General features: G+C 50.2%; 1 protein-coding gene across 1 annotated transcript in view; it reads right to left on the minus strand.

Annotated features, from left to right (window-relative positions):
• DIXDC1 (DIX domain containing 1) overlaps positions 1 to 20,829 on the minus strand; it is a 49,173-nt gene that overhangs the window by 16,749 nt on the left and 11,595 nt on the right. The window contains exons 3-8 of the mRNA XM_015418015.1: positions 20,063 to 20,211; positions 9,270 to 9,359; positions 9,125 to 9,178; positions 6,686 to 6,736; positions 2,751 to 2,798; positions 896 to 949 (exon numbers count right to left, since the gene is read on the minus strand). Coding sequence (XP_015273501.1) covers positions 896 to 949; positions 2,751 to 2,798; positions 6,686 to 6,736; positions 9,125 to 9,178; positions 9,270 to 9,359; positions 20,063 to 20,211 — 446 coding nt within the window. The remainder of the gene's footprint in view (positions 1 to 895; positions 950 to 2,750; positions 2,799 to 6,685; positions 6,737 to 9,124; positions 9,179 to 9,269; positions 9,360 to 20,062; positions 20,212 to 20,829) is intronic.

A 20,829-nucleotide genomic window follows, 5' to 3' on the forward strand; every position in this document is an offset into this window, starting at 1 on the left:
TCCCCCCCAATAGCTAGCAATCCAAAACAGTCCAGTGGAGCCTGAGCAGTGGGTGTTGCCTTCTGACACACTTCCGGTGATGTCAGGGGGCGTGGCATATGCAAATGAGTTATGCTCATGAGCTCCTGCACCTCTTTTTCTACGAAATGACCCCTGCTTTTATATATTTACTGATGTTAATAACACTTAATCAAATCGCTAAAATCTTCTATAGTGGATCCTGAAAAAAGTTTCTAGTTAAAGTTTCTCCACGTTTATAGTAATTATATTCATTATTCGCGGTCTTCAAAGTTTCTTTCCACCCAGTAGGTAAAATGGTCTCCAACTGTCTCTCACTTTTTGCTTATTTTGGTCTTTTAACGTCCGAAAATATATCCATTTCCGCTGTTTCAAAGATTTTTGTCAAAAGTTCATTTTCTGTTGGTATCTCTGATTTCTTCCAGTACTTAGCATACAGAATTCTTGCTGCCGTAACTATATGTATAATTAAGTGCTTAACTTTCTTATCTTTTACATCAGGCATAATATGAAGCAAAAACATTTCGGGTTTGAATGGTAGAGGTATCATACATTTTTTTGGTAACATTTTGTGAACCCTTCTCCAGTATAACTTCACCTCTTTACACTTTCACCAAACATGGAAAAAGCTTCCCACCCTTATCTTACATATCCAGCATTTGTCAGACATTCCCGGGTATCAGACATTCCCGGGTAAGAGCCCGAGCTTCTTTGGAAAGGTCAGCCAGGTCCCCCCACCCCCCGGGGGCTGGGCTGCGTGGATGCCACAGGGACACAACACAACTCAGCCAGCGGCCAAGGAGTCAAGAGGGCAAAAGAGGCAGAGGCGCAGAGGCACTGGAGACGGGTCGGGGAGAGGCAGGGAGACACCCCTTACTTTGTATTCCGCCAGCAGTCGGTTCCTCTCTTCGACTTTCCTCTGCAGATCAGCCTGTGGAAGCAGAAGGTGCCATATAAGGTGGGCACGTCGTTAGCACTCCTCCTTGCCAGTCACTGGCGCCAGGGACCAAGCCCGGCATTCGACGAGGCCCAAAGCCAACAGGAGCCACGCACAGCATGAGCTCTGCGGGCGCTCTGCCTGTCACCTCAGCCCACTCAAGCCCACTGCTGCCTCTTCCGTACGGAACAGGCAACAAGTCAACAGGTGCCGCTCTGATCCAGTTCTGGTCAAGATGGTGCAAGGCTAACGGGCAACCTGCAGGATGACTCTGTACCCGTCGGCTGCAAACGTGTGCGACTTAAAAGATTTATATGTTGTCCTCCTTTACCCCTATGAATCATTGTTAGTCCTGTGTGAATATGTGTAACTGTAAATCGCTCAGAGCCAGCAGCTCTGCAGGATTGAGCGATTAATAAATCGAAAGATATTATTATTATTATTATTAGCCAGGTTTCCTCCAAAAAGTGGCCAGGGTGGGGAAGGGAGACTTGCCTCATGGCCATGGTGCCAGGGCAGAGGGCGAAGACATACCATAATGAGTGCCAGTGCCTTTTCACTCAACCGGAGGGAAGATTTTACTGAAGGAACAGGACAGGACAGGGGAAGCTGAAGCCCCACTGTCTGCATCCCTGCCTTCAGAGGTGAAGAAGAAGAAGAAGAAGAAGAAGAGATTGGATTCACACCCCGCCCTTCACTACCCAAAGGTGTCTCAGAGCGACTTACAAACTCCTCTCCCTTCCCCTCCCCACAACAGACACCCTGTGAGGTAGGTGGGGCAGAGAGAGCTCTTGACAGAAACTGCTCTTTTTCAAGGACAGCCCCGACAGAACTATGACTTGCCCAAGGTCATCCAGCAGGTGCAAGTGGAGGAGTGGGGAATCAAACCCGGTTCTCCCAGATTAGAGTCCGCCTGCACTTAACCACCACACCAAAGTGGGTGGCGACCAAGTACAGGGCCTTTTCACTGGTGGCCCCTCGCTTGTTACTTGGCCTCGTTGCTGCTGGCCCTTCAGCTTCACCAGCCGTGCCCCCTCCCCACATTCTAACTCCCCACAAACCTAACTGAGCCCCTTGCCTCGTGGTCTGGCCTCATCGGATCCCAAAAGCGAAGCAGGCTTGGCCCTGGTTAGCACTTGGACGGGAGGCCACCAAGGAAGGCCAGGGTCGCTGCACAGAGGCAGGCCATGGCAAACCAGCTCTGAACCTTGCCTTGAAATCTCTATGGCACGGGTGTCAAACATAAGGCCCGGGGGCCGGAACTGGCCCATCTAGGGCTCCTATGCGGCCCGCGAGCAACTACTGCAAGGGAGGGAACAGGAGACTGTTCATGGGGGAGTGGGCGGAGCCACTGCGATTGTGGCTTCCGCAGGGCAGAATAACCTCATCTTCAGCAGTCAAGCAGCATGGGAGCATCTGCCTAGCGCTGCACTGCTGGCTCTGTGATTTCCTCTGCACCCCCCTCCCAGCCTATGGGTCCTTGCAGTGAGGCTACACCAACTCGGAGCTTACCAGCTGCTGTCCTTTATAAAGTTTACACTTCCAGCACCTGGCATTCGTTTTATGGCACACATGGCCCGGCCCGACAAAGTGACATTCATGTCAGATCCAGCCCTCTTAACAAATGCGTTCAACACCCTTCACATAGACAGTGTGCAAGAGGCTCAATGTCAATTTAGCCTCACATGTGAACACTCTAAGGCTGCGGTCCTATGAACACTTATTTGGGAGAAGGGAGAATAGACTGTGGAACCTCCTTTTGCATAAATATATTCATGACTGACCATAAGTTTACTAAGGGCCACACAGCATCCTGCTGGGCCAGCCGCTGCTGCAAGGCATCCTGGGAAAATAAACACACCCTCGGATAGAACGGGCACCACAGGGTGGGCGAGCGGCACAGAGGCAGGGGCAGAGATGTAACATTTCTGGAAATTTTGAAGCTCGGGAAAAGACCCAGTTTTAGGGGGGGAAACGGAAATTTTCGAAAAAATTGAAAAAAATGCTACATTAGCACTTCTTTTTTCTTTTCCAGATTGAAAGTCATTCTGTTACTTTAGGAACATAAAATATGACTATGGACAATATTTACTTGGCATGAAATGATCACAACTAGCATATTAAAGATATAGTGTATCCAAACAATTATGACAAACAGAATACCCACCCACATGCAAAAACAAAACTGAAGCCTTTTTCTTTTCTTGTGACAACAGCACCTCCTAAACGAAGAAATGCATCCTGTTCTTGCATCGGAGAGTTCAGTTTGTAACCCAGGACTTTCTTGTCCCCAGTGCACAGAAATTAGATCAATCTGATACCATACATATTTTTTAGAAATGATTTGGAAAATATTTGAACACCTTGTCCTAAAATATTTTATTCACCATGTTAAAATAAAACGTTCTTTTTTCAATTTTTCCATTTTTTTGGAAAAAAACAAAAAAGGCTTCAGGAAAAAAACGGGGGGTGGGGTTTCTGAATTTTTCTGGGCCTTCACGTCTCTAGGCAGGGGGGAAGGCAAAGTCACAGGGGGCTGGTCCAGGGGAAAGAGACCTGCACATATCAATCCAGGTGAGCTGGTTAGGCCTAAGCCCAGACTCGCCAAACACCACCGAGCTGGCAATCAGCTAATTTGCCAGCATCCCTGCAGGGCCCCTCTGCCAGTGGATGGTCAGGTGGCGGAGTTGAAGAAATGCTGGGTCCTTGGGGGCTCTCTTGGTCGGCACGGAGTCACCATCTGGCTGCCGCCGAAGCCCCTCCGTGGGGCAGAAAGAGGCAGGCATCAGCCAGGGCCTCGGAGCCGAGAGCACCAAATGCTGAATTACCCTGCTGCCAGACCTGTAGCTACTCGTCTTTAAAGGTTTCCCTGATCTCCACAACCCAGTTCTCAAACGGCAGGTGAAGTGGAGTGCTCCACTTTAGACTGCAGGCGGAGGCTCACACAACTGCATGTAGAAATCTGGCCTGGAAGGGAGAAGGCTAGATATGAATCCTTTTCCCTGACACTGAGCTTTCTACATGCGGGAAATATTACGTATACAGAGGAGCGTGCAGTCATGTGAGCTCCTAGCTGCAGTCTGAAGTGGTACAGCCCAGGCACAGGTTTAGTACCGTGCCTGCTGTTTTCAAGAACCAAATCTATACTGTGTGCCCGAATGGAACTGATCCCTCAGAGTCCTGGTTTCATTTTGATTCCTCCGTCGCACGCAGCTTGGCTCACTTACTTGAAAGCTCAAAATTGCCTTCCTACAACAGCCTCTGACACAGCATGAAAACAGCATCTTGTTTGCTCCCGCTGTCTGCTTCGGGCAGATCCTTTGAGGACTGCTATTTAAATATAAACACAACTCAGAAGAAGTTGGATGCGTTCCTACGCAAGGAACTATATGCGCTCGTGGGCTTCCTAGAGGCAGCAGGATGGCCTCTGTGTGTGAACAGAATGCTGGACTAGATGGACCTTCCGTCTGGTCCAGGATAGCTCTTCTCATGTCAGAGCTTGGAAGCGAAGCAGGATCGGCTCTGGTTAGTCCTTGGGTGGAAGTCCGCCAAGGAAGTCCAGGGTCGCTACGCAGAGGCAGGCAAGGGCAAACTGCCTCTGTTCATCTCTTTCCCTGACCTGGATAGCCCCCCACCCAGGCCTGATCCAACATTGGCATCTCTTATGCTCTTTTTCAAGGACAGCTCTGACAGAACTACGGCTTGCCCAGGGTCATCCAGCAGCTGCAAGTGGAGGAGTGGGGAATCAAACCTGGTTCTCCCAGATTAGCAGAGGTCATTTTGGGGGGGATCGCGGGGGATCGCAGTTCCCCCGGGTGAGTTACGGGGGCGGGGCACATGACGAAGCCCCGCCCCCTGCTTCCGGCCGCCCCGCTTCCGGCCCTCATTCAGCCAGGAGGAGGCAGGAGAAGAGGGAGAGTAAGTTGCTTCCTCCCCGCCTCTCCCCACCCCTGCCTGCCTGGGGCCAGGGAGGGCCTTGGCGGGGCTTCCTCTTGGGGGCTCTCTTGGTCGGCACAAAGTCACCATCTGGCTGCCGCCGAAGCCCCTCCGTGGGGCAGAAAGAGGCAGGCATCAGCAGGTCATCCAGCCAGGTGCAAGTGGAGGAGTGGGGAAGCAAACCTGGTTCTCCCAGATTAGAGTCCGCGCACTTAACCACTGCACCAAACTGGAGCAGGAAACATGATGGGTGGGAGGGAGGGGAGTGGGCAGGTAGAACTGTTTATATTTTTTGTACAGTGAAAATAAATAAATATATAGCTTCAAAAAACCCATTTGCGGCCTAAGCAACCAGGGCTTGGTCAAGTTCTGCTTTGCCCCTTAGACACGGAATCCACAGAACAAAGGCCGCCTCCTCCCTCATATTGCTGCATGCAGAAATCCATGCCGGCGTGAAGAAGAGCGCTTGCAGTCTGACCCATAAATCAGCATTTGCACATTCAGCACAAATGCAAATCCTACTCAAACTGCTCTTTACGGTCCCCTCCCCCATCTACTTGTCGTGCTTTTAATTTGGTCCTCGACAACTTTATACTCTCGCCGCTATGGACATCCACATGCTGGTGAGATGTTCCGCGCGTCTCACGTAATGTCGGAATCGGCTGCAGGGCCCCCCCGAGTTCACGATTCCCAGGCCACTGCTTTGAATAACCCTGCATGGTTAAAGAAGGGATTGGAATTCACAAATCCCTCCCTGTTACCCCATTTGTCGATAGGACACCTGGGCACATTAATACAAACAAAGCAAAGCTTCACTGGCTCCTATCACGTAAGAAGGCAGAAATTACACATTCAGTCGCTGAGTTTTGTGCATTAATTCTTAGCGGGAATTGCATTTCAAAAGTTCTTAAATTCAGACTTCTATTTTTGTATATTATGACTGGGTTTTTTTCTTTCCCTTACACAGGGGTCGTTTCGTAGAAAAAGAGCTAGGGGAACTCATTAGCATAACTCATTAGCATATGCCACACCCCCTGACATCACGGGAAGTGTGTCATAAGGCCACACACACCACCCCCAACGGTCCCGGCCGGCGGGAGTGCAAGGAAGCCCCGCGAAGGCCCTCCCTGGCCCCAGGCAGGCAGGGGTGGGGAGAGGCAGGAAGGAAGCCGCAGAGGAGGGAGAGCTTGTACCTGGATAAAACTTAGTCTTAAAGGTGCCACTGGACTGTTTTGGAGTGCTAGCTATGGGGGGGGGGGACGTGTAGATCTGCCCTCACAGAGGAGGGAGAGCTTGTACCGGAATAAAACTTGGTCTTAAAGGTGCCACTGGGCTGTTTTGGACTGGAGGGCTGGGGGGAACTCTGCAACTTACCTGGCTGCTTATTGCTCTGACTGAGGGCTGTTGGGAGCAGGGGGGTGGGGCTTGTTGCATGTGCCCGCCCCCTGGGCTCTTTACTGCCGGAGCTCCACTCCTGTGCGCTCCTGCAGGAAATTACCCCTGACCGTAATAATAATAATAATAATAAAATAAAATCCCTCCCTGTTTCTTTAAGACAGCGCTCCTCCCACGTGAAGTAGATGTTACTCCAGAGGATCCTAAGAAGCACTTTTTTTCTGTACTGTCATAGAGACGGATTTCTAACAATGTGTCTCTCCTGTTCCCTTTTTGTCCCGTGAGCGACATCCGGGCACGGAGGAGGGTGTAGGCCTGGCCCCCAACCATGGAGGCGTGATGGGACATTCCTGCGCCCTCTTTCTCCTCCGACCCCACCGAGTCCCTCACTTTCCTCACCTTCATCCCCTGCAGATTTCTGGCTTCTTGCTTGTGCTTCTGCAGTTCCTTCTGCAAATGTGACAGAGTCAAGGTTACAACGACGTCTCCGTGTCACCGTTTCCAAACCGGCCCCGCCTCCCTCAGCCCTGCACCATTCTGCCTCCGCCCCCTTTGAAATAAACCTCTTGTTCCTGAAAAGAATCGAAACGAAATCTGGGAGCGGGAATTATTTTAATGAGCCTGCGGGAACCACAAAGAAGAAATCCACCTCACATTAAGCCACACTCCCCACTAATATTCCCTCTAAGCTGTGGAGTCTTGTGAGCAAAAATTCTACTTTTTGAGCCACTGGCATTCAAGTTGTGAGCGAGCAATTTGGCTGCTGCATCAATTAGTTTGCTCTGGGGCCATCCTCCCTGAGCTAAGACAAAAATGGGTGAGCCGGAGGCTAAAAAACTGTGAGCTAGCTCACACTAATTCAGCTTAGAGGGAACACTGCTCCCCACCCCACCCACCAACATCCACTGTTCCCTTAAGTGCTCGACGCTGAACGGCAAATGGGAAAGCCGTCGATCCCCTGACATCCCCCTTTCAGTCGAGTGCTGAGAATGCGGCTTCTAGCGACAGGGCTGGGCTCCCAGCCAAACCCCCCCCCCCCCCCCCCCGTCACAGGCCCCAAATGGAACAGACGCGACGGAGTTAGCTTTTTCCTCCGCGGGTTTTATCTCCCCGATGAATACATTTACATCTAGACATAGGCAGGGACCTCAAGTGGCACCCTGGATAGTTTTACAACTAGATCTCAGCGTTTCAGAATGGGACTGAACGGTATACAGAAGGCCTGGGCCTTACAGCCTACTGGGGTCGAAGAGGGAAGCGACAGCGTGACAGGATGGAGGAGAGAGAATATGGAAGTGTATATGGTGATGATGAAGTTGAAGAATACAGTAATTACCCATTAAAGATTCGAGTCCAGTAACACCTTAGAGACAAAGAAGTTTTGAGGGGCGTAAGCTTTCAAGAGTCAAAACTCTCTTTGATTCTTGAAAGTGTATATCCCTCAAATTTTAATGGTCTCTAAGAAGAGGAGCTGCAGTGGCTCAAGTGGTTAAGACGCTGAACTGCAGGCTGTGGAAGGTCCGGTAGTTCAGCAGTTCGAGACCCGAGTGTGCCGCATGACGGAGTGAGCTCCCGTCTCTAGTCCCAAGAAACTGCAAGTAGATAAATAGGTACCACTTCAGTGGGAAGGACAGCGTTCCGTGCACCTTGGTGTTTAGTCATGCCGGCCACATGACCACGGAAAAGTCTTCGGACAGCGCTGGCTCTTCGGCTTTGAAACGGAGATGAGCAGCGCAACCCTAGAGTCGGATTCGACTGGCTTTCGAGCAAGGGAACCTTTACCTTTACCTAACCTTAAGAAGAAGAGTAGGTTTTTATACCCCACTTTTCTCTAACAAGGAGTCTCAAAGCGACTTACAATATTCCCTTCCTCCCCCTAAAGCAGGCACCTTGTAAGGTAGGCAAGGCTGAGAGCGCTCTGAGAGAAAGGCTCTTGAGAGAACAGCTCTAAGAGAACTGTGAATGACCCAAGATCACCCAGCTGGCTGCTTGTGGAGGAGTGGGGAATCAAACCCGGTTCTCCACATTACAGTATGCTGCTCTTAACCTTAAGCTTTTCTGTGCATGCAACAAAGTTTAATTTTTAATTTAATTTAAAGATAAGCTCTTTGTGCGTGCAACAAACTTTGTTGGTCTTAAAGGTGGGCTCAAACTTTGCTCTATGGAGAAAACGCACGGAGGATTAGCTCCCCTTGAGCATTCAAGCGGTCTAGACGTGCACGTTCGATCCAGGGCTTTAACAGCACAGAAAAGTGATTGTACGGAGAAACCCATGGCAGACTTGGAGCTGGGGGAAACTGGGCTAGTGTGGTGTAGTGGTTAAGAGTGGCGGACTCTAATCTGGAGAACCCGGTTTGATTCCTCTGCATGAAGCCAGTTGGTGACCTCGGGTCCGTCACAGTTCTCTCAGAGCTGTTCTCTCAAGAGCAGTTCTCAAGAGAGCTCTCTCAGCCCCACCTACCTCACAGGGTGTCTGTTGTGGGGAGGGGAAGGGAGAGGCGATTGTAAGCCGCTCTGAGACACCTTCGGGTAGTGAAGGGTGGGATATAAAAACCAACTCCTCCTCCTCCTCCTCCTCCTAACCTATCTCTTCCTCCATATTGTAATCGCGGGGAGGGCGGGGTAAAAATGCTTAAAATAAATAAATAAATAAATAAAATAAGTCATTTTCAGCTCAGCTCCAAAGCGCCATCTCCAAACGTAGCTACCCCCCTTCTGACAGCCCTCTAATGATGCACACCCTAAAGATGCGGCTCCCCACCCCCACCCCCAGTCTTTTCCATCTTTCTCGTCATCAAAGGAAGCGCTCTTTCTGATTTTTCGTCTGCAGCCGCTTACCTTGAGCTCCTGATTCTCCTCCGTGCTCTGGTCCAGTCGGCTCCGGATTATAATCTGAGGGCAAAAGGGTGCCATTATCGACGGGCACTCGTGCAGAGCAACACACAAAAGCCGTGTCTGGAGGGGAAGGGGCGTTCTCACTCACCAGCTGCTCCTCGGGGCAGGCTTCCCGTTCACAAAGGGCGAACGATCTCTCTTGCTCATCCTCCGGTAATGACCCGTTGAGCAGCAAGGCCTGGCAAAGAGAAGAAAGGAGAGAAGGATGTGCCCTGACCGATGCCTCTTGGGAAACGCACCAGGGAGAAATCCAACTTCGCCTTGAGAGGATCAGGGCACTAAGTACGCCTGTGTCCATTTCAACAACTGGCGTTCAGCTGGGGGTGGGGGAAATGAGCGCTATCCTGAGATGAGCTAGATTCAAGAAGAAGAGGAAGAGGAAGAAGAAGAAGAAGAAGAAGAAGAAGAAGAAGAAGAAGAAGAAGAAGAAGAAGAAGAAGAAGAAGAAGAAGAAGAAGAAGAAGAAGAAGAAGAAGAAGAAGAAGAAGAAGAAGAAGAAGAAGAAGAAGAAGAAGAAGAAGAAGAAGAAGAAGAAGAAGAAGAAGAAGAAGAAGAAGAAGAAGAAGAAGAAGAAGAAGAAGAAGAAGAAGAAGAAGAAGAAGAAGAAGAAGAAGAAGAAGAAGAAGAAGAAGAAGAAGAAGAAGAAGAAGAAGAAGAAGAAGAAGAAGAAGAGGAGATTGGATTGATACCCTGCCCTTCATTCGAAGTCTCAGAGTTCCTTACAAACTCCTTCCCCTTTCCCTCCCCACAAAAGACACCCTGTGAGGTAGGTGGAGCTGAGAGAGCTCTTTTGAGGACTGCTCTTGAGAGAACAGCTCTGAAAGAACCTGTGACTGTTCCAAGGTCACACCAGCAGCTGCAAGTGGAGGAGTAGGGAACCAAACCCAGTTCTCCCAGAAGAGGAAGAGGAAAAAGGAGGAGGAGGAGAAGGAGGTGGAGATTGGATTTATACCCCACTCTTCGCTACCTAAAGGAGTCTCAGAGCGGCTTACAATCTTTTTTCCCTTCCCCTCCCCACAACAGACACCCTGTGAGGTAGGTGGGGCTGAGAGGGCTCTCCAGAGAACTGCTTGTGAGAGAACAGCCCTGAAAGAACTTGTGGCCAATGCTCCCTTTAAGCTGTGGAGTCTTGTGAGCAAAAATTCTACTTTGTGAGCTACTGGCATTAAAGTTGTGAGCGAGCGATTTGGCTACTGCATAAATCAGTTTGCTCCGGAGCCATCCTTCCTGAGCTAGGACAAAAATGTGTGAGCACAAAAGACACCCTGTGAGGTAGGTGGAGCTGAGAGAGCTCTTTTGAGGACTGCTCTTGAGAGAACAGCTCTGAAAGAACCTGTGACTGTTCCAAGGTCACACCAGCAGCTGCAAGTGGAGGAGTAGGGAACCAAACCCAGTTCTCCCAGAAGAGGAAGAGGAAAAAGGAGGAGGAGGAGAAGGAGGTGGAGATTGGATTTATACCCCACTCTTCGCTACCTAAAGGAGTCTCAGAGCGGCTTACAATCTTTTTTCCCTTCCCCTCCCCACAACAGACACCCTGTGAGGTAGGTGGGGCTGAGAGGGCTCTCCAGAGAACTGCTTGTGAGAGAACAGCCCTGAAAGAACTTGTGGCCAATGCTCCCTTTAAGCTGTGGAGTCTTGTGAGCAAAAATTCTACTTTGTGAGCTACTGGCATTAAAGTTGTGAGCGAGCGATTTGGCTACTGCATAAATCAGTTTGCTCCGGAGCCATCCTTCCTGAGCTAGGACAAAAATGTGTGAGCTGGAGGCTAAAAAACTGTGAGCTAGCTCACACTAACTCACCTTAGAGGGAACACTGCTTGTGACTGACCCAAGGTCACACCAGCAGCTGCATGTGGAGGAGTGGGGAATCAAATCCGGTTCACCTAGCCACTACACCAAACCGACTCTCTAGCGCCTTAGAGACCACAAGATTTGGGGGGTATGGGATTTTGAGAGCCAAAGCTCTCTTTGTCAAAGACATCGAAAAGCTCCTGCCCTGAAAACCTGGTCTGTCTGTAAGGTCCTCCTGGATTCGAATCTTGTTCTTGTACGGCAGACCAACAGGGCTACCCTTTGAAACTATCCTTAGATGACATCTTTAAAAAACAAAATGCAGGGAACGAGGCGGCTGCTTTAGCAGAGGCCCTTTTGGGGACAAAGTCTGACAAGCATCCAGGAAAGAATAATCTAAACAACAAATTTAGAACGGCCACTGCTCGCGAGACGAACTTGGCAGGAGGCCGAGGGCTCTGGGATGGATGGGAATGTCGCCTTCGCCACGCATGAACTCGGAATTGTTCAGGAGGCGGCATCTGACAGGCGGTCCAAAGGGATGGTGTGCCCAGAAATTAAAACGTAATCTCTCACTCTTTCTCGCTGTTAGCGATAAGAAGACTTCAAAGTTTCCACAGAACTCTCTGCTGAACAGAATATAACAGAAATAGAGTAAGGCCTTGTTTGAAGACACTGCCGATCTCTGCGCTGACGGGCGGAAGGCAATTCTGAAGCGGAGCCGATCTGCGTGGCTTCGGCTTCAGGCCTGAGTGCGGAAGCAAGACTGCACTGGGGAACAATCTTCATTTAAAGTTTGGTAGAGGATAGTCATCCCTGTTGATACCGTTAGATCTATCAGTTTGGTGTAGTGGAGAGCCAGTTTGGTGTAGTGGTTAAGTGTGCAGACTCTAATCTGGGAGAACCGGGTTTGATTCCCCACTCCTCCACTTGCAGCTGCTGGATGACCTTGGGCAAGCCACAGTTTTGATAAGAGCTGTCCTTGAAAGGGCACTTTCTGTCAAGAGCTCTCTCAGCCCCACCTACCTCACAGGGTGTTTGTTGTGGGGAGGGGAAGGGAAAGGAGTTTGTAAACTGCTCTGAGACTCCCCTGGGTAGTGAAGGGCGGGGTATAAATCCAATCTCTTCTTCTTCTTCTTCTTCTTCTTCTTCTTCTTCTTCTTCTTCTTCTTCTTCTTCTTCTTCTTCTTCTTCTATCAGCTGCCTCCAATGCACTTGACCACTCCATTCCAGTGTTCCCTCTAAGCTGAGTTAGTGTGAGCTAGCTCACAGGTTTTTAGCCTCCGGCTCATACATTTTTGTCTCCGCTCAGGAAGGATGGCTCCAGAGCAGACTAATTTATGTGGTAGCCAAATCACTCGCTCACAGCTTTCGTGCCAGCAGCTCACAAAGTTGAATTTTTGCTCACAAGACTCCACAGCTTAGAGGGAGCATATTCATTGGTTAGGATACAAAGTCGGTGTAGCTCCTCAGAGGTATCAGTATTTCTTGCCTGATCAAACACAGATAGTTATTATCGGTCGATCAGAATCAGCAGGGTCAGGATCAATGCTCCCTGTAAGCCACGGGTGTCAAACATGCAGCCCAGGGGCTGGATCAGGCCCCCAGAGGGCTTCTATTAGGCCCACAGTGGAACTGGCTGACTTCTGCTTCTTCTTCCAGTTCTGCTGCTGCTGCGTCATCGTAGGTTTGCAGCCTACAGATACATACCTGAACAGCATACTCAAGAGTGCAACAGCACAGACATTTTGATGCAATAATTCAGAGCAAGACGGGTCAGTTATCAGACACTGTTAAATAAACAAAATATTGCAAGAGTGCTAATGTTTTAAGCATGTTTTTATTTTAAGTAAAAAAAAAAACCTTTGCATTTGTGCCCTTTATAAACTTTATATCTCCGCTACCTGGCATTACATGTTATGACACACGTGGCCCGGCCCAACAAGATCTCATTTATGTCAGATCTGGCCCTCATAACAAATGGTTTCGACACCCCTGCTCCAAGCTGTGGAGTCTTGTGAGCAAAGATTCTACTTTGTGAGCTGCTGGCATTAAAGTTGTGAGCGAGCAATTTAGCTGCTGCATAAATTAGTTTGCTCTGGAGCCACCCTTCCTGAGCTAGGACAAAAATGCGTGAGCTGGAGGCTAAAAAAACTGTGAGCTAGCTCACACTAACTCAGCTTAGAGGGAACACTGGTCAGGATCTGTCTTCGGTTCCATGTTGTCACCTACGCTCTTCAGGATTTACATGAGGCTGCTGAATGAGATCATCTGGAACTCTGAGGTTGGGTGCCATCAACATGCAGGTGACAGTACCGTAGCTCTAAATTGCATTATCTAAGCCTCTGGATGCACCCATCTCGGATCGGAATCGATGCTTGGAGGCCATGGCCCAGGGGATAAGACAGGACAAAATGAAGCTGAATCCAGATTTGATGGAGGTAAGGCTAGTCGGGATGGCTGATTTTTGCAGGGGCTGGATGGAGTCAAGTTGGGGCATTTGCAGAGCAGATTAAGAGCTTCGGGGTGGCTCGTGGACCCAGCTTTGCTGTTTGAAAAGAAGCTGGCCAGGTGACTGAGAGTACCTTCTGTCAGCTGCATCCAGTTCACCAACTCTCCCCTTTCTTAGACTCAGCCGACCGAGCCATTCCAAGCCATGCTTTGCTAACCCTGAGGTCTATACTTCCATAACACGTTCTAGGACGGGCTGCACTGGAGAACAACCCAAAAACCACAGCTAGTTCAGTCCAGCTATTGTCGGGGGGTAGCTGATGGGAACGGTGCGGTGGCTCAAGTGGTTAAGATGCAGAACTGCAGACCAGAAGGTTGGTAGTTCAGCAGTTTGAGACCCAAGTGTCGCATGACGGAGTGAGCTCCCATCTCTGGCCCCAGCTCCTGCCAACCTAGCAGCTTGAAAGCAAGAAATTGCAAGTAGATAAATAGGTACCGCTTTGGTGGGAAGGGAACAGCGTTCCGTGCGCCTCGACATCTAGTCATGCCGGCCACATGACCACGGAAACGTCTTCGGACAGCGCTGGCTCTTCGGCTTTGAAACGGAGATGAGCACTGCCCCCTAGAGTTGTATTCGACTGGCTTTCGAGCAAGGGAGACCTTTACCTTTACTTTAGCTGATGGGAACACATCTTGCCTGCTTGAAAACAGCCACACTGACTGCTGGTTTTTTTCTGAATTCAGTTCAAGGCGCTGGCTATAACTTCTAAAGCCCTTGGACACATGACGGTGGCTTATACTGACTCAGACCACTGGTCCATCAAGGTATTTTCTTACTCTGACTGGCAGCGGCTCTCCGGGTTTCAGGCACAGAGAGGTCTTTCATATCACCTGTTGCCTGGTCCTTTTAATAGGAGATGCTGGGGACTGAACTTCGGACCTTTTGCATGCCAAGAAGATGCTCCGCCCCCGAGACACTGCCCTTCCCCTTGCAGCCTGAAATGCACCTATCTGAAGGGCCACCTCTCCTCATGAGGCCCGGTGAGCCAACTGCAGTCTTCTGGTTGTCCCCCCCACTGAAGGTGACCAGTTCGGCATCGACTACAGCCTGCTTCTTCTCTGTGCTGGTTCACGCCTTGTGGAACAGGCTCCCTGAGGAGGTATGGAGGAAAACCATCTTTAGATTTTTTTTTTTAGGAGGTGCCATAATGCCTCTTTATTTGCAAGGGCCTTAAATTAGGTTTCAGCAACAGCCATTTTGGTGAGGGGAGCCGTTAACGGGCTTTTATTGCACTTTGTATGTTTTTAAGTTTAGAACTGTAAGTTGCCTTGAACCACAAGGGAAAACTTTTAATTCGTTAAAAAAATTGGGCAGTTTTTGCCAAGCTTGGTTTCGAGGGATGTGTGTGTCTGCGGCACATTTGGCATTTGCAGGTAGAGTTCTGAAGATGGTCATACCGACTCGGAAAGCACACGCTCTCCTAAGGCCCACAAAGGAAGCATCAAGGGCCCTTCCACACGGGCAACAAAACATCCAAATATCTGTCAACACTAAATCTAATCCATGCACAGCAGACGTGGTTCTGTGTAGAATCTTGCTTAGCCAAATTTACTCCCTTCCTTTCTGGCAACAGCGCTAGAAGCTTTCACTTGAACAGGCTGAATGTTTGCAAACACTCTATGGATGCGGTCAGACGGGCTGTTTAGTCCACTTTCGGCCCGCCTCAGAAACGGATTTTATCTGCGCGATCACATGGTCAACAGCTGCCTCCCGTCCCCAGCTGTTGCTTTCTGGCTCAAAACTGCTTTAACCCGTAGTATTTTGATACCAGGTCCCCAAGTGGTGTTTTCCTGATTCTCTGGTTCCAGCTGCACTTTTCTTGCGGTTTATAATTTATTTATTTCATTTAGAAAGCCAATAGCAGCTGCACTTTACTGACGTCTGATCGCTCCTCCGGTGTTGAGCCATCACCCGCCATTTTTTTAAGCGTTGGTGGTGTGCGCATAGGCGGAGGTCTGCCACCGCGTTATTGAAAACAATGTTTAAACGGTGCCTAGTTTTAGCATTTAGACGAGTTCGGGATCTCACAGAGGCCATTTTCGGGGTAAACGTTTAAAGGGAAATGTTCCTTTCAAGTTTAAAGGGAAGTGTTACAGCAGTCGAGTTGAAGTGGAAATCGCTGTTCTGCGCACGCGTGAAAATTTTAGTTCTACAGATGGCTGCCTGTGTGCATGCCCAAACTGAGAGAGAGAGAAAAACAACACTGACGCACGCTCCTGCGCGTGGACGGCAAAGAGCGATGTGCCTGCGCAGCGATCCGGAGCAAGGAGGTGAGTGTGATCGCGATTCTCCAGGTTAAAAAAGACCGCATCAGGGCCGGAGCAAGTTAAACCGCTCCCAGCACACGCCGTCTGACCGCACCCTACGGCGTCACAGCTCAATCCGTGGCCGGGTGCGTGTCCTGCAGACAGCAGTCAGTTTTGAGGGTATCAGAATGGCCACTGCCGGATATGAGGCTCTCAGAACTTGGCGGTTTTAAAACGGGGCCTGCAAGAAAGCAGTGGCCTTTGATTCCAGTGACGGGGCTGGAAATCTGTAACTGCTACCCGCTGGCGAGGACAGTCCGTCTGAGGTCCTGAAAGAACACAGACCGAGTAGTTCAGCTGCCTTCGGCGTTCCAGGGAAAGGGAAAAACCTTGCAAAATGCAACGGGAATACATATTTGCCAAGGCCTAATCCGACTTTGCCCTGAAGGACACCCAGTCAGTAGGAACTGGGCGACAGCAACTCGTTTTGCATCTCCGGGGGATGCGGCCTGCCTTTGAAGAGTGGAATTGACTATTCAAATCCAGTTTCTTGGGCAGTGGGATCAGCTGCTGGCTTCCCTCTTCTCCTGGGAGATAAGAGGGCGACAATGCCAGGCAGCTGCCCGTCGCAGTACCAGCTGCCTCTCTGGGCTCCCAGGGTACGAAGAAAAGAAGTGTGTGTGGGGTGGGGTGGGGTGGGGTGTCATGCTGCCCTCCGAGGGTACACTGTGCACTAATTCTACCGGGGCACCCAGCAGTTGTGTGTCTCTTGTGTGTCTCCTGTTCGCTGATGGCTGCAGAGGCCGCTTCCAGCCGCCAGCACAATGCGGCCTTTGTTCGCTCCTACATAAATATTTACCATTCAAAACCAGCGCAGTTCCCAGGACAGAAAGACCCTCGTTCTTGAGAGAGTCCAGAGTCACTGCTCCGGAGAGCAGAACGGGACAGGAGCAGAGGAGGAGGGTGGGTCACGGAGGGGAGCCATTGTGGCTTTGTAGCCGGACAAGTCTTGCCGTGAGGCTTTGTAAAAACCAAATGTCTATTTATTTGCTTATTTATTTATTCGATGTCTAGGCCGCCCTCCCCGCGAACGGGCTCAGGGCGGCTAACATCAGGGCACGCATGCCAGTACATAAAAACAAGATAAAACGATTGGTTACCAAATTTACAAAATAAAGTGCTCCAAGAACGTCCGATATAACAGTCTTCCATTTAGTAGATGGTAAAGGTAAAGGTTCCCTTGCTCGAAAGCCAGTCGAATCCGACTCGAGGGTTGCGGTGCTCATCTCCATTTCAAAGCCGAAGAGCCAGCACTGTCTGAAGACGTTTCCGTGGCCATGTGGCTGGCATGACTAAACACCGAGGCGCACGGAATGCTGTTCCCTTCCCACCAAAGTGGTCCCTATTTATCTACTTGCAATTTCTTGCTTTCGAACTGCTAGGCTGGCAGGAGCTGGAACTAGAGACGGGAGCTCACTCCGCCATGCGGCACACTCGGGTCTCGAACTGCTGAACTACCGACCTTCCACAGCCTGCAGTTCAGCGTCTTAACCACTTGAGCCACCGCAGCTCCCAGTAGATGGTATCAGGAGGATATTTAAGCAGATCTCAGTTCAGTGGTCTCCAGCCGCCATAGTGCTGCAGTCTGTTTGTCACCGGGCCATTCCAATACCCCGCTGTTGCCAACTCGTTGTTGTTGTTGGTGGTGGTGGTGGTGGCGGCGGCGGCGGCTCCTAATCGAAAGCCTGGCGGAAGAGCTCCGTCTTACAGGCCCTGCAGAACTGTGCAAGGTCCCGCGGGGCCCTGATCTCTTCCGGGAGCTCATTCCACCAGGTAGGAGCCGCCACCGAAAAGGCCTTGGCCCTAGTGATAGCGAGCCTGGCCTCTTTGGGGCCTGGAGTCACCAGTAGATGTTGCGTCCCCGACCGTAGTGCCCTTGGGGGTATATATGAGGAGAGGCGGTCCCTCAGGTATGTCGGACCCTGGGCGTATTGGGCTTTAAAGGTAAGAACCAGCACTTTGAAGCGAAACCGGCACGGTCCTTTTACAGTCCTGGATGATTATGCATGTCCCTCCTAGGATTCTGATCCATTGCTGATCGGGCGTAGGTATCACTCCCAATGTTCTGCTTTTCCCACTCCTAGCAGAACAATCGGCACTTGGCACATATATTTTATACAGTCCAGGCATCTAAGTTCATGTTTCTGCTATGGAATGAAGCACTGGCTGTTTTATACCTGAGAGGACACAGTTCTTCCCCCAGATAGCTATTTGCTACTGTTGTGTGTGGCGTGGGGAGAGGCTGTGCCTCCTGAGTGGGACACCACATCAATGCTCCCTCTAAGCTGTGGAGTCTTGTGAGCAAAAAGTCTGCTTTGTGAGCTACTGGCATTGAAGTTGTGAGCGAGCGATTTGGCTCCTGCGTTAATTAGTTAGCTCTGGAGCCAGCCTTCCTGAGCGAAGACAAAAATGTGTGAGCCAGGGGCTAAAAAACTGCAAGCTAGCTCACACCAACTCAGCTTAGAGGGAACACTGGACACCACCCACTTGGCATGCAGAAAGTCCCAGGTTCGGTCCCCGGCATCTGCAGTTAAAAGGACCGGGTAGGTGGAGATGTGAAAGACCTCTGCCTGAGACCCTGGAGAGCTGCTGCCAGTTTGCACAGCCAATTCTGACTTTGATGGACAATCACACCAACGGTCTGATTCAGGATAAGGCCGCTTCGTGTGTTCATACAGTCACATAACCGTCATGGGCTCCGGCAGAAATCCCTCCCCTACGGCTACCACACATCGGTGCACAGAGTGAACGTTTCTATTTTGCCGTTCTTTAAACAGTCCACTAGTCGTTTTGTGCTTCCCTAGTGTGGCTCCTTCAGTACTGCGACATTCCCGCAGCGCGCACCGGGTGCTCAAGCAGCAGTCCACGGCACGGAGCGGCTTCCACCCATTTCAACGTGAGAACGACACACTGTTCACGCAGCTATCCTTGATGAGTATTTGGAACACTTCAGCAGGTTCAAAATGAGGGGGTCAGAAATCATCCAGATCGCTTCTTCTCAATATTGAATAGTCATCACTGGTCCAAGGCTCCCTCTAAGCTGTGGAGTCTTGTGAGCAAAAATTCCACTTTGTGAGCTGCTGGCATTAAATTTGTAAGCGAGTGATTTGGCTGCTGCAAAAATTAGTTTGCTCTGGAGCCGTCCTTCCTGAGACAAGACAAAAAACGTGTGAGCCGGAGGCTAAAAAACTGTGAGCTGGCTCACACTAACTCAGCTTAGAGGGAACGCTGGTTACCACAGAGGTCTCCACTGTGGTGCCCATGAGTGCCATGGTCCCGCCGACACCTTTTCTGGCACCCACCAGATAAAGGTAAAGGTTTCCCTTGCTCGAAAGCCAGTCAAATCTGACTCTAGGGAAGCGGTGCTCATCTCCGTTTCCAAGCCGAAGAGCCAGCGCTGTCCGAAGATGTTTCCGTGGTCATGTGGCCGGCATGACTAGACGCTAGGGCGCACGGAACGCTGTTACCTTCCACCAAAGCGGTACCTATTTATCTACTTGCAATTTCTTGCTTTTGAACTGCTAGGTTGGCAGGAGCTGGAACTAGAGACGGGAGCTCACTCCGTCATGCGGCACTCGGGTCTGCACCTCAGCATCTTAACCACTTGAGCCACCGCAGCCCTGGCACCCACCAAGTGTGTTTAAAAAGTGGGCAGGGCCAGGTGGGGCTTTTGGCCAGGAAGACTTTTGATTGGCTGTGCAGATACTTTAAATCAGTCTCCTCGTCCTCCTCCTCCTCTTCTTCTTCTTCTGCATAGGGTCACCATAAGCTGGAAGTGACCTGACAGTGCTTAACACACACGACAAACACACACAAGGGGGCTTCGGCCCAAAGGTCCTGCTCTGCACACACACACCCCCAAAATGGCCCCGTGCCCTGCTGTTTCTGGAATCACCTGCCTCAGGACTGGATTACAAGTCACTTTTGCAAAACTGTGCTAAAACCGCCTGTGATAGAACTGGATGAAACCAATGATCCTCTAAGGTGTGGAGTATTGTGAGCAAAAATTCTACTTTGTGAGCTACCGGCATGAAAGCAAGCAATGTGGCTACTACATAAATTAGCTTGCTCTGGAGCCATCCTTCCTGAGCGAAGACAAAAATGTGTGAGCTGGAGGCTAAAAAACTGTGAGCTAGCTCGCACTAACTCAGCTTAGAGGGAACACTGGATGAAACCTTCCTTTTCCAAATCTCATACCCCCACTTCATTCACAAGGCCGGCTAATTAACAAGTCATTGTTGAACGCACAATGGGGGCAAAGGCTCCTTCCTACCTGCAGGCCCGAAATCATCTTCTTCGCTTCTTCCATCTCCTTTTCCAAGTGGTCTTGCTGCTCCAGCAGTTGCTCCTCCCATGAAGTCTCCAAGCTCGTCACAGGACAGCGCGCCTGCCACTCCAGGGGGAAGGGAGAGCTCGCCTCTTCTGCAGGAGGAAGAATGTCATGGTTGGGAGAAGACGCTCTGGACACGGCTTCCCTTGAAAGGACCAAGCGCGAAAAGAAAGGGAAGACCCACCACCGTTTTCTACTGTTTCGTTTCTACTGTTGCACTCTCAAAGTATGCCAGGGAACGGGGTGAATGTGAAGAAGACCACCACTGCTGGCAGGAAGGGCAGGCCGTAAGAACATCAGAAGAGCCGAGCTGGATCAGACAAGGCCCATCGAGTCCAGCATTCTGTTCACACAGCGGCCAACCAGCTGCCTTTAGGAAGCCAGCAAACAGGATGACTGCACAGCATCCTCCCACCTAGAGATGTGAAGGCCCGGGGAAAAAACAGATTTTTTTGGGGGGGGGACGTCCCCCCCCCCCGTTTTTTCCCTGAAGCCTTTTTTGTTTTTTCCCGAAAAATTGGAAAAATTGAAAAAAGAAAAGAAAAGGGGGGAAATGATTATGGAACGTTTTATTTTAACACAATGAATAAAATATTTTAAGACAAGGTGTTCAAATATTTTCCAAATCATTTCTAAAAAATATGTATGGTATCAGATTGATCTAATTTCTGTGCACTGGGGACAAGCAAGTCCTAGGTTACAAACTGAAC

Source organism: Gekko japonicus, unplaced genomic scaffold (assembly GCF_001447785.1).
Source record: "Gekko japonicus isolate JY-2015 unplaced genomic scaffold, Gekko_japonicus_V1.1 scaffold1241, whole genome shotgun sequence".
Classification (NCBI taxonomy): domain Eukaryota; kingdom Metazoa; phylum Chordata; class Lepidosauria; order Squamata; family Gekkonidae; genus Gekko; species Gekko japonicus.